This window comes from Arachis ipaensis, chromosome B10 (assembly GCF_000816755.2).
Source record: "Arachis ipaensis cultivar K30076 chromosome B10, Araip1.1, whole genome shotgun sequence".
Classification (NCBI taxonomy): Eukaryota; Viridiplantae; Streptophyta; class Magnoliopsida; order Fabales; family Fabaceae; genus Arachis; species Arachis ipaensis.
Window position 1 is genome coordinate 135,181,983 of NC_029794.2, and position 12,977 is coordinate 135,194,959.

Here is a 12,977-nt window from a genome sequence, read left to right on the forward strand (position 1 = left end):
TGGTTTTGATCCTGTGTATCTCCATTTTCAATAGTGTTGGAACCAAAAAACTTACGTGTCAGAGTATTGGATTTAGTTCTTTTTTCTTCGGAGTAAATTTGTCATGCAGCATATGATTTCTTGGATCTTTAGATAGATGTCTAATACGATAGCAACTAAAATAAGATTGCTATCTTAGATTGTTACATACATGTCTAATAGAATGGTAACTATGTGTATTCTGAATTTTATTGCTGTGAGATAGTTAATACGAAAAAAAAAAAAGAGAAAATATTGACTAATCAGAGAATTTTTTTATTGGGAGGGAAGGGGTATCATAACAAAAACTTAATGAGGGAGCTGCTTTTAGTGTTCTATTGCTGTTTTGTCAACAAAATTATCCAGTCCAAGAATTACATATTACATTAGCAGCTGAAAATTTGTTTCAATGCATTAGAAAATATACTGCTATAAGTCACAATTGACATTGAACTGTAAAATGAAAAGTTTGATGCTATCACTATTTGCTGACGTTGCTGTACTGCTAATACTAAGTTGTCCCCTGTTGCATTCACTAGAAAATGTTGTGTGCAAATTTAGTTTCCGATTTTATCTTTATTACAGATCTCTACCTATTAATAAAACTGAATCTAGAATTTTTCTTGTAATCTAATTTTTACTACACATTTCAACATGCTTTAGCGTGTTAACTACATACTTATGAACTCAATTTTCACTATTTTTAGAATTAATTACTTATATTACTCTTTTGAAACATATTGCAAATATAACACTATTTTTGTATAATAATAATATTTTTTATTTAGTTTTGTGAGATTCTTTATGTTTTATGGATATTTTGACGTCAAAATTGGTTTTTAGAAAAAAGTCTATCTAAACAAGTTTGATTGGAAAGGGATAGTTTAGAGAGTTTAAAATATAAAGAAATTAAAATTTCACAAAGTAAAATATTTAATGATTATTTAAAAACAATGACATATTGATAATATGCTTTAAGATTGGTGAGTGAAGCAGAACGAGCACACTAAATTGGAGAGAATTGAGAGAAGAAATTAAATGGAATTGATGAATAAACTCAATCTAAAGTGAAAGATCTCAAATGAAACTAGCTGATACACGTGGCTTATATAGCAGCAAACTACAACTAACTTAGCCTCTAACTAACTGATCCTACGTGGCAAGTAACAATAACTAACTCTACAACTATCATCTACTTAATTAATCACGCCAACCATGCATGCATGAGCTGAACTTGGCTGCATGAGGTTGCACCATATGCTGTGAGCTTCTCTTAAAACAAAGATACTATGTGCACACCAAAATCCGATAGAGAATATTATCCTCTGCTTCAAGTTACAGCAAGTTTCCCACAACTTCACAAGCATGGTTCACAAATAGTTTGCTACAACCTATGAAACAAGTAAAATTTAAGAGCAGTGGTGTTATAAAGATATGACTCTACACATTCATAATATTTCTGTTAGAAAGGGTAAGAGAGAGCAGTAAAGAAAAGGTTTATGTGTATTCAAGTTGTGTAGAATGATACAATACAGAAAGATATTTATAGGTACTAAAAGAATTGAAATAAGAAAGACGTAATATGGAAAGGTATTTATAGGAAGACCTTCATTTGCAAAAAACTGCATACTTGGGAGGTTAAGAACTGTCAATTCTTGAAGGCCAACAAGAGCATTAACCGGTTCTGGTAGTGAATTAAGCTTGTTGCAATATGACACCCAAAAACGTCTGAGCTTAGGAGTTGGCAATCCAAGTTGAGGAAATGATTCAAGTTCAGGACATTCTATAATGTAGAAACCTTGAAGAAATGTGAGATACTGGGGTGCATCTTCTGAAATTAAAAATGAATTTCAGATTCTTACATTCTATAAAGTAGAGCCACTTGAGCACAGGGAGAGAGCCTAAGGGAAAAATGATTGAAATGAAGGAGAACAAGATCCATAAAATTCAGGACCAACAGTCTTCATTGAGATAATATCAAATATGATGAGTTCTTTAAGATTATGAAGCTGTCCAACAGGTGGTAGTGCAAATGAGGAATTACCTAACCAGTTGGGAAACCAGGTTCCACCATAGAATTAGATGGTTAGTTTGTTCAAGTTTGTTGAAGGCTGCAGGTGCTCCAATACAAGATGTTGGGACTCTTGAGCAGTGCAGCTATCCCATTCTAATGATAGATCTCCAATTTGTTCTTTCTTCTTCATATTGGCTTGTGAAGCATCACAGGTCAACAATGTTTTGTAGCTTTGAAATGCAGAGCTTCCCCTGCAAATTGGGAAATTTTTGCAATTCTCCCACCTTAATCCATTTTGCTGTCTGCTAACAACAAACCCAGATAAAGTTTGGAGATTTTCTAGTCCAGCAATTGAGTTCCACTAATGTCGAGGTGGCGAAGATTCACCAACATTCCTATCTCCTCAGGTGATTCAGTGAGAAACTTACAATCAGACAACAGCAAGCTCTGTAGATTGTAGAGCTTGCAAACCACAGAAGGCAACCTTTTAATGTTAGTGCCAGAAAGATCTAAATGCCGCAAATGTTTTAAAGCTCCAATGGAGTCTTGTAACTCAGAGATATTCTTGTAGTGTGACAAAGATAACACCCGCAACTGTTTTAACTTGGGCAACAAGCCATATATTACCTTGTTTGATAGGTAATAGTCAAATGACCATCCATTCAATGGTAAGGGAAGGAAAACCATCACATTTTTTCACAATTTCTCTTCCAAGTCCTTCTAGGTTGGACCTTTCACTGGAATTATGTGCTCCAAATGCGTGTTCAGCAAGTAAAGACCAGAAATCTTCACTAACAAGAGATGTCAAATGAAAGATAGGAAAGGTTTGCATAGCAGAGTATTCAAGTTATCAGTATTTGTTGTTTTTGAGGTAACCGATTCAAGCACAGTCTTAGTGACCCTGAAAACATCAAACTTCTATGAAACACATGCCCATGCTTTTAAATCAAACTTGTCTTTAACTTCATCATCATTGTATAGGAGTTTAGCAAGGGTTGTTTTCCCAATCCCTCCCATGCCAACAATTGCAATCACTCCTATTTTATTGCTACTAGCACCAACATCTTCTGACACCACATACTCTCTAAGCTTCTTTCTCTCATCATCTCTTCCATAAATGACAGCTTTGTCGACCACAGAACTTGTAGGCATCCCTTGCCAAACACTGTTGGAAACACCTTCTTTCAGTTGAAGGATGTGTATTTGCTGTGCAAAGTGCTCTAGTCTTTCAAATAATCATTTAGAACAGCTTGAACACTCAGCAATGTCATCTTCATCTTTCCAAGAAGTGAAACATTAAGCTTCCTTCTCCTAAAGAAGTTCAATAACTCATTGGAAATGATCTTATCCAACAACACCTGAACAGAAGCAGAGAGTAATGCCCCTCCCACCATAGCAGCAGCCATATTTTCTTTGGTTTAAATAAAACCCTACAGTTACAAGTAAATAACAGTATTAGTTTACAAGGGAACTAGTATGTAAGTAAGGATTAATAGTCAAAATGGCTATAAGAAACTATGGCCTGTTGCAGGAACAATTAAGCAACACTTCAAGAGTTGGACAGGGACTCCTGCTAGGAAGGATGAACGTAATAGGTGGTTGATTGGTTTTTGTACTATCACCTGGAATACTTGGCTGAAAAGGAATGACAGAATATTCAGGAATTGCGGAGGTTATCAATAAGTCAATTAAGAGTTATAAAGAGTGGACTGATTTTGATCTTTCTAGTTGTTGATGGCAATGTCAAAGATAACTACAGTTTAATTTTCTGTTTTATTACTTAGTAAATTTGTACTTTATAACCGCTTTACCTTATTGTGTTGAACTTGTTGTTTAAAAAAAAATGTCAAAATGGTCTCGGAAAGAAGCACACACAAATTTCTCACAAACAAGTTTTTTAGAATTTGATGGATTTACAATTATACTTTAATCCGTTAATGATGATTATTCTTAAGTAATAAGTAACAAGTTAAAACCAATGAATAGGATAAAATGAAGAGCCATGAGGACCAAAATGTGGTTATTGATTCTATCATATGTTATTACCGTCTCTCCCTCTAATTTTGGACCTCACTAATTAAAGAAGAGAGAAAGAGAGAGAAAGCTGAATTCTTACCTTAGAAGTAGAATTTAGTCAGAAACCAAATGATATGATTAGAAGCAATTAGCAGCAGAGCTTCTTTCAACTAAGATTTTTCATTTCCTTCATATCCAGATCCAGCTGCTTCTTCTTTGATGAAAAGTAACTCAAAACCATGGTTCTGAAAACCGGTCATAAAAGCGGTCCGGTTTACTTCTAATAAATGCTGAAGAGAAAACCGTTCAGAAATCGCTGAACCGTCCGAGAACCGGTCGGTTGAATCGAACTGATAACCAGACGGTTCTATAAAAACGACGCCGTTTTGTGATTTAAAAAAAAAAAAAAAAAATCCTAAAACCCCCCCTTCCCCGAATCAAGAATCATTCGTGCACCCCCATTGGCCCCTTCTTAAGCAAAGCAAAGAGAACCCTAGCCCTAGGATCCTTGCCAGTGCCGTCCCCAGGTTCTCGGCGCCTCTACTTCTTCCTCTTCCCCCTGTCTGGAACCCAGGTAGCTCGGCTCGTCATCCCCATCTTCCTTGGCTTCTCTGTTTTCGCCCCTTTGAAGCAAAGCAAAGAGAACCCTAGCCCTAGGATCCTTGCCGCCGCCGTCCACAGGTTCTCGGCGCCTCCACTTCTTCCTCTTCCCCCTGTCCGGAACCAGGTAGCTCGACTCGTCATCCCCATCTTCCCTGTCTTCTCTGTTCGTGGCTTGGAGCAGCTCACCGTTGGGTCGCCGCTTGCCGTCGCCTCGCCTATCGTCGTCGTCTCGCCGGTTGCCATCCGTGTCTCCGTCGAAGGTTAGTGATGGATCTGTTTAATTTTGCTTCTGGTTACTGATGGCTCTGTTAGTCTTTTTAATTTTGCTTCGCATCCGCTCCTTCCTTTTAGTTTTGCCATGGTTAGTGGTTACTCATGAGTGATGAGTGATGGCTCTGTTTAATTTTGCTTCGATCTGCTCCTTCCTTTTAATTTTGCTCTGTTTACTGATGAGTGATGACTCTGTTTAATTTCTGAATGCTTGGTTCTTCTTGTTCTTTTTAATTTCTGGAATTTTCGTTCAATTTTTTGTGTAATGTTTTGTAATGTTTTATAATGTTGCTGTTTTGTAATTGCTGGTTGCTGGGTGCAGGTTTAGTGTCATCACTGTTTTGGAATGTTTATGTACTAATGTTTGTTGCTATTTTGTCATTGCTGGTTGCTGGTTGGAGGTTTAGTGTGATTATTGGTTAATGTTTTGTAATGTTTGTTGCTGAATGCTGATTGTTGGGTTCAGATATGGTCTTGTTGCTGAATGCTGTTTGTGCTGAATGCTAAATGTTTGTTGCTAAATGCTGCTGCTGTTTTTAATTTCGTGAATGATTTATTAATTTCATTGTTCTTAACTTCTATTCTTGTTAAAAAATTTGCAATTGGTGATCTTTTGATTTATTATATGCCTCATGTTTTTAGTTTCACTCTGCTTCTAGGCTTTGAAATCAGTTTATGATAACTGTGATGCAATTATTTAGTTGGATAATTGATGTAATTATTGAGTTCAAGAGATTGAGTTTTTCTGTTCTCATTATTAGGAAGACATGGATAGCTTAGAATTTTCTATTTCTGTTCTCAATATACTAATATGTATTATTATTATTATTATCATCTGATGCATAATTCTGATTATTGAAAATACAAAAAGATATTTATTAGCTCTACCATAAACAACTTAGAAAACGAAATTACTTTCACACCCCTATATATTAATAAAATCCCAAAAATGTGTGCGGGATCACAAATTTTTTGTTTTCAGAAACGACGTTAATAATCTCCACTAACCACAACAATAACAGGACACGTGTCATCTCTTCATTCCCTGGTCAATCTTAAAACCTAGCCACCAGAGACACAATTGCATTGAGGGAATGCACATGGAGCCTCAACACCCAACAGCGGCGGTCCTCTTGTGTGAAGTGGTGGTGATGGAGATCCTCTCTTGGGTTCCTGCAAAGCCTCTCACGCGCCTCAAGCTTGTCTGCAAGTCATGGAACTCTATCATCTCCGACCCTCACTTCGTCAAACTTCACCTTCACCGATCACCAAAAAATGCCATCCTCCTCTTTACGCGAACACAACGGCTCACCCTCGACGAAAAAGCAAAAAGGGGCTTAGTGTTTAGTAGCGTTGAATCTTTCATCCAAAATCCATCATCCACTCTTGATGCTCAAGAGAATCGCTACCCTCTACACGTACAAGACTGGGTTTTGGGTTCATGCAACGGGTTGGTTTGTGTGGCCCATATTCTTGACCACCCCAAGAACGATATTTGCGATATCTGGTTGCGTTTATTGAACCCTCTCACAGGGTTTATTTCAGAGAACTCGCCGTGCTTACGTGTCAATATGCATAATGCTTTTGGGTTTGGGTATGATGAGTCAAGTGACAGTTACAAGGTACTGGCTATCATTTGGGATTCTTCTGGAACAGTAAATACGCAAGTTTATAGCTTTGGTGGCAGTTCATGGAAGAGGATCAACAGTTTTCCTGCTTTTCCGTTTTCTTCTGAAGATAATGGCTACTTCATCGGTGGCACTCTTAATTGGCTAGCTCTCCGTAACCCGCATGGAGCTGATTATGATTGGGATGCTGTTACACTTGATATGTTAATGCTTGTTTCTTTTGACCTGAAATCGGATACAAGTAAACAGATTCTGCTTCCAAAGGGTATCGATGAGATCCCCCGTGAAGAGCCAACTCTGGGAGTTTGGGGAAATAGCCTGTATCTTCTTCATGATTACAAGAACACTCATTTTATTGCATGGCAAATGAAGGAGTTTGGAGATGAAAATTCTTGGACTAAATTGCTAAAGATTAGTTTTCACCATCTCGGTGTTGAAATGCTATTTCCAGGATTTATATTTGAGAATGGAAATGTCTTCATGTTGAGAGGCAGGCAGCGTTCTGAGGAAGTTTTTTATGACCGAAGAGATAATAGTGTTAAACGCGTTAATATCTTGTCCAACACTCATTACCTCAATGCATTTGATTATGTTGAGAGCTTGGTTCAGCCTTGTTAAAATTTGGTTCCTATTCAAAGTTTTGCTTCTGCAGCTTTTTGTTCTGTCAGTAAAGTTCAGGTCATTGTGATTATTTTAGGTGTTTCCTTACTTTGGCTACTTCTTGTTGGATCCAAATTTGTAGATGGATCACTTTTATTTTGGCTGCAAACTTTATATACACAGGTGCATAAAATTCTAACATCCTTATCATGACTACTTGTTGCATAAGTTTATTAATTGTTAGATGAAGTTTAAAGACAAATGAAACTGTGTTGATTTTTTCATTAGTAAGAATCTAGAACATGATTTTCTTGACTGAAGAATGATTTTGGCGACCATCCCATTGTAAAAGTAATGAAATTTTCATTTTATTTAGTTATTGGTTACTTTATCTTTTCATGACATATGTTTTGTATGGTGAACAAGTTTGATGGCAAGCTGAAATCTTATTTATAGTAGTCATGGGATTGGATTGTACTAATAGGAATGAATAATGTAAGGATGGAAATAAATTATGACATCCTATTGCCCTGCCAAAAGTACCCTCACTGCGCCCTATCTATGATGTAGATCCTCTATTTATGATGTATATACCTTCGTTAGTTTTTTCCGTGGAAATTATGTGACTATGTGAAGGTGGTTTTGATCCTGTGTATCTCCATTTCCAATAGTGTTAATAGGATAGAATATTGTTTTTAGTTCTTTTTTTATTCGGAGTAAATTTGTCATGCAGCATATGATTTCTTGGATCTTTAGATACATGTCTAATAGGATAGCAACTAAAATAAGATTGCTTTCTTAGATTGTTACATACAACTCTAATAGGATGGTAACTGTGTATTCTGAATTTTGTTGCTGTGAGATAGTTAATACGATGAAAAGATGATGAAATATTGACTAATGAGAGAATTTTTTGGAAAAGTTAGATGTACTTAAGATCTTAAAATGATGTTGTAGAGGGATGGTTGGGAGGGGAGGGGTATCATAACAAAAACTTAATGAGGGAGCTGCTTTTAGTGTTCTATTGCTGTTTCGTCAACAAAATTATCAAGTCCAAGAATTACATATCACATTAGCAGCTGAAAATTTGTTTCAATGCGCTAGAAAATATATTGCTAAAAGTCACAATTGACATTGAACTGTAAAATGATAAGTTTGATTCATTATGTCACAATAAGTTTCAACAAATTTGGATCAATATTTATTTATTAAAATCTTTTTTTTAAATCCTTCTTTCTCTCTCTTTGTTTAAACTTTATTCCAACAAATTTGGATCAATATTTATTTATTGATATCTTGCAAAACTTTCATTGTGGAAGAAGTGAAGGGAAAAATAAGTGCGTATATGCAAGTTACTAAATTACGGACTTAGTTGTCAATGGAAATATAAACAACAATTTCTATCTGCAGGGTCTGGAAAATGTGACACCAATGATTACAAAGATAGACCAGAAGAGTGCAATAGAGCTTGAATCATATGGCTTGGGTACAAGAATGGTAATTCCTACTAGTAGTAGTTATAGTGATTAGATCTTAGCATGTTGCAACCGAAATGTTGAGAACTTTAGATGATACAACATGTGTAGCATGTTATTGCAAGCATAGGAATGTAAGCAGTGAAGATTAAGAACCAAAATTTTATAGAACTAGAAGCAGTTATTAGGTGATATATATGTGTGGTAATTCCTTTGCCAATGTTATTAGTTCCTTTAAAATATTTACTTGTTTTAATGATTTCCATGGGTGCTATCATATCTTATGGTCAACTAGACATTTTATGACAATATCTTGTTATATTGAAGTCCAAGAGCAATATTTTCAATCTTAGTAATGATGTTCTGTATGACGAGATATCCAGTGTCGTGTGTGCAAAAGATTATGGTTAATCCTTGGTTCTGGCTTGCAATTAAGTTGCTTGTCAACGGTTGACTTCTATGAATTCTTCTGAAATCATGCAAGTGGTTTTAAACCCCTGCATTTCATTTATGGATACAGAAGATCAGGGTGCCGTAAATATTTTTGGTGTTCCCTTAGTTTGACTAACTGTTGTTCCTGTTTATTCATCATGCTAATTTTGGTTCTAAATATGTTGTTGGGTGAATTTATTTTGAATTTATTCAAGATAATGTCATGAAAAAGTGAGCTAGTATTTGCAAATTATAATATAATGAAGTTAGTTGTAAGTTAGGATATTGACACTGAATCTGTTTTTGATGTGAATTGCAATATTAACACCCAATATGTTTATCTGTTTAGGGTTTATTGCATTATTTTGGTAGATAGTAGAGTATGATTTAACTTTTTAAAATTTCAACCCTGTTAAAATTCAATTTATGCTTCTGCAGTTTTTTGTTCTTTAAGTTATTTTAAATGCTTGCCATTTCATGTAGGCGTAGGAAAAAGTTCAGGTCATTGTGATTATTTTGGGTGTTTCCTTAATTTGGCTACTTCTTATTGTTGGATCACAGATTAGTGAGATTACTTCAATTTTGGGTGTTTCCTCATTTTGTTCTGTAATGTTTGAAGTAATCTTATTTATTAATTTGCACGCAGATCACTTTAATTATGGGTAAAATTTTTTATATACACTAGTGGAAATGATCTTATATGAAGTAGAGAAGCAGAGAGTAATGCCCCTCCCACAATAGCAACAGCCATATTTTTTTGGTTTAAATAAGGCCCTACAGTTACCAGTAAATAACAGTATTAGTTTACTAGAGAAGTAGTGTGTAAGTAAGGATTACTAGCACACCAATTTCTCACAAACAAGTTTCTTAGTATTTGATGGATTAACAATTATACATTAATCGATTAATGATGATTATTCTTAAGTAATTAGTAACAAGTTAGAACAAAAGAATAAGATAAAATAGAGAGCCATGAGGATCAAAATGTGGTTTATTGATTCTATCAGCAGATGTTATTACAGTCTCTCTCTCTAATTTTGGACCTCACTAATTAAAGAAGAGAGAAAGAGAGAGAGAGAGCTGAATTCTTACCTTAGAAGTAGAATTTAGTTAGAAATCAAATGATATGATTAGAAGCAATTAGCAGCAGAGCTTCTCTCAACTAAGATACTTCGTTTCCTTCATATCTAGATCTAGCTGCTGCTTCTTTAATGAGAAGTAACTCAAAAATCAAAGTCAAAGTAAATGTCAACCTTAACAATGCTTCTTTAATGAGAAGTAACTCAAAAATCAAAGTCAAAGTAAATGTCAACCTTAACAAAAAAAAAATCAATAAACTAATCTGTACTAATATTATTATTATCAAAATTAATTGATGCATAATTCTAATTATTGAAAATACAAAAAGATATTTATTTCAACAAATTAAAAGAAATGACACTCCTTTTTTTGAGAAATGTCAAAAAACTTCCCTTTTGCTCAATTTACAAAACCTACACATTTCTCTCATAAAATAAAAAATAAGGTACACTCTAATGCATCTTACAAAACTATCCTTAAATAGAAATGATATATATGCAGATTAAAAATAATTCTTTTGTTGATTTAAATTATAAATGTAAAATATTTATGTTATTAATATAAATAATTCCAATTTATTTGTAATATTTCAATTAATTTACATTTTCTATTCAAACTTTTTACTTAAAATATTTTATTAACAAAGTTTTTTTATTTTTTAATAAAGGATAAATATTTCATTATATATCATGGACTCAGAGGTCTCTTTCTAAAATAAATTAATTAAGGTACATGTTCTTAACTATAGAAAATGTTGAACTCATGGTTCTCTTTGGTAGTGCAGTGCAGGAAAAAATTTCAAAAATGTCACTTTTAAGGATTGAACGAACTTATCAATCCAACGTTTCTTATGGTTATGTATTTCTAACTTAATTTATTTTGGATAAAAAAATCTTTCCCCACATTCTAGAATGCAGTACATGGGTTGGTAAATTATCATGAAATTAAAAATGGGCAATCGAGTTATAAAATCTATTTTTAGTGTATATCTACCCAACTGACCAACCACCAACAATAATAATAATAATGTATTTATAATTCATAATTGATCATTGAATCTTATTCATAATAAAAACTTCAAATTCAAATACTATTCAACTATGGTAAGTGCAATAGTCACAACAGAAATCCAATCCAACTCTTTTGACATTAGAGTAGATATACAATTCGCGTATTTATATATGTCTTAATTTCATAGTGCAGTATTCAATACAGTTCAACAATACAAGATATAATTAATTTAATGTCTTTGACACGATATATGTGTCAGGAATTACACCTTAATTTGTTAGGACTTTGCAAGATACAAAAAGGATAAAGGAGTCTAAGAAGATTTTGACTTTAAATTAAGTAGATAAGTAATGTATTTTTATCAATTTATTACGTAATCGTGATATTTATATACATATGTTAATTATTGTGATATATTTATTTATAAAAAATTGTTATGTAAATAATAATTTTTAGAGCGAAACTTCACTTATTTTAATAAGATTTATGATAAATAAAGAATAATTAATAAAAATTTAAAATATAATAAATATTTTACTATTCAAAATTACTATATGTTAATTATTGTGATATATTTATTTATAAAAAATTGTTATGTAAATAATAATTTTTAGAGCGAAACTTCACCTATTTTAATAAGATTTATGATAAATAAAGAATAATTAATAAAAATTTAAAATATAATAAATATTTTACTATTCAAAATTACATCATTTCTATACTCATGTGGTAGTAAGTAATGGAATATGCATTACTGTACATAACAGAATACATAAACAATTTTATTTCGTTTTGTACTATATATTAACAGAAAGACATTTATGCCAATGAGTTATAACTCAAATAGCATAGTCTCCCCATACTCATCTAAGAGATCGCGGATTTGAATTTTTTTTTTATCTTTGGTATATATAAAAAAAAAAGACATTTATATCCACTATTTATTATCCTAAAGAATCTAATTGATATTTTTTTAAAAAAATTGATTAATCCGAGATCAAAATTCTTGAAGATTTAATTGTTGTTTTATTCTAGATATTTCCTAATTCCACCCGTTTAAAATTTGATCCTATTCAAGTTGAAAAATGCAAATTTGTCAAATGCAAGGTATATAATTCATGTGGGAGGGTGGGTAATAATGATCTCTTTAGCAACAAGGGTGGGTGATAAGTAAACAAGTATATTATCATAATCTCATTGTTCATAAATTCATTAAAATGTGTTATTTAAATTTAATTAAAAAATTAATTTTTTTTCGATTATTATTCACTAACTTTTTAAAATGACTTCTATATTATAACTTTTAAATTTTAAATCTTAAATTTTAATTCTAAATTTTAGATTCTCTAAAAAAGAAAGATTGAAAAAATAATTTTGTAAAATATTCAAATGCATCTACTACAAAAATACCCAAACCAAAGTATCATGGAGTATTATTGTGATATATTTTAGTTTAGGAGACTGAGTATAGAAATTAGAAACTTTGGTGGATCAATCTATGTGACCACTTTAATCATCACCAGAAAAAGTTAGCATTATTCCTAAAAATCCTTAGCAAACAAATGAAAAAGGAGAACTATAGAACACACAAAACGGTAACTTAACCGCTATCTTATCAGAAAAGAGAAAATAAAAAAGCATTCTCTTGCATCTTTATTCTTCTTTAGCTAAGGTGCTTGTTTTCCTTTAATTTCAACGGTAAATTTATTTAGAACTTGAATGACCCAATTATCTTATTAGATTTTTTTTTCATAGGCTTGTGTTTTAATTTAGTTTCATAAAGTTTCAACGGTTATTTGCCAGAATTTGAATGGCCACGGTTTTAATTAT

General features: G+C 32.8%; 1 protein-coding gene and 1 long non-coding RNA gene across 8 annotated transcripts; one reads left to right on the forward strand and one right to left on the reverse strand.

Moving 5' to 3' along the window:
* Positions 1,018–4,352, reverse strand: LOC107622024. Of its 4 annotated transcripts, none has more exons than XR_002356237.1 (4): positions 4,149–4,352; positions 2,063–3,667; positions 1,625–1,846; positions 1,020–1,409 (listed from the first exon to the last, which is right to left on the reverse strand). It is a non-coding gene; the product is annotated as an uncharacterized LOC107622024 (long non-coding RNA). The 4 variants fall into 4 exon arrangements; XR_002356235.1 differs by having other exon boundaries at positions 1,021–1,409; positions 1,625–1,849; XR_002356236.1 differs by having other exon boundaries at positions 1,018–1,409; positions 1,649–3,667.
* LOC107622021 (F-box/kelch-repeat protein At3g23880) lies at positions 4,648–9,915 on the forward strand. 4 transcript variants are annotated; one of them, XM_021114037.1, is made up of 4 exons: positions 4,648–4,911; positions 5,904–7,332; positions 8,560–8,646; positions 9,703–9,915. In XM_021114037.1, the coding sequence occupies exon 2, from the start codon at positions 6,016–6,018 to the stop codon at positions 7,165–7,167; it is 1,152 nt and encodes a 383-aa protein (XP_020969696.1). In that variant the 5' UTR covers positions 4,648–4,911; positions 5,904–6,015; the 3' UTR covers positions 7,168–7,332; positions 8,560–8,646; positions 9,703–9,915. The 4 variants fall into 4 exon arrangements, with proteins under 4 accessions (XP_020969696.1, XP_020969697.1, XP_020969695.1 ...); XM_021114038.1 differs by lacking the exon at positions 9,703–9,915 and having other exon boundaries at positions 5,904–7,227; positions 8,560–9,402; XM_021114036.1 differs by lacking the exon at positions 9,703–9,915 and having other exon boundaries at positions 8,560–8,950.

What these genes read in the sequence shown, in the direction of transcription:
- LOC107622021 (XM_021114037.1), top strand. Translation starts at nt 6,016, where the DNA reads ATGCACATGGAGCCTCAACACCCAACAGCGGCGGTCCTCTTGTGTGAA.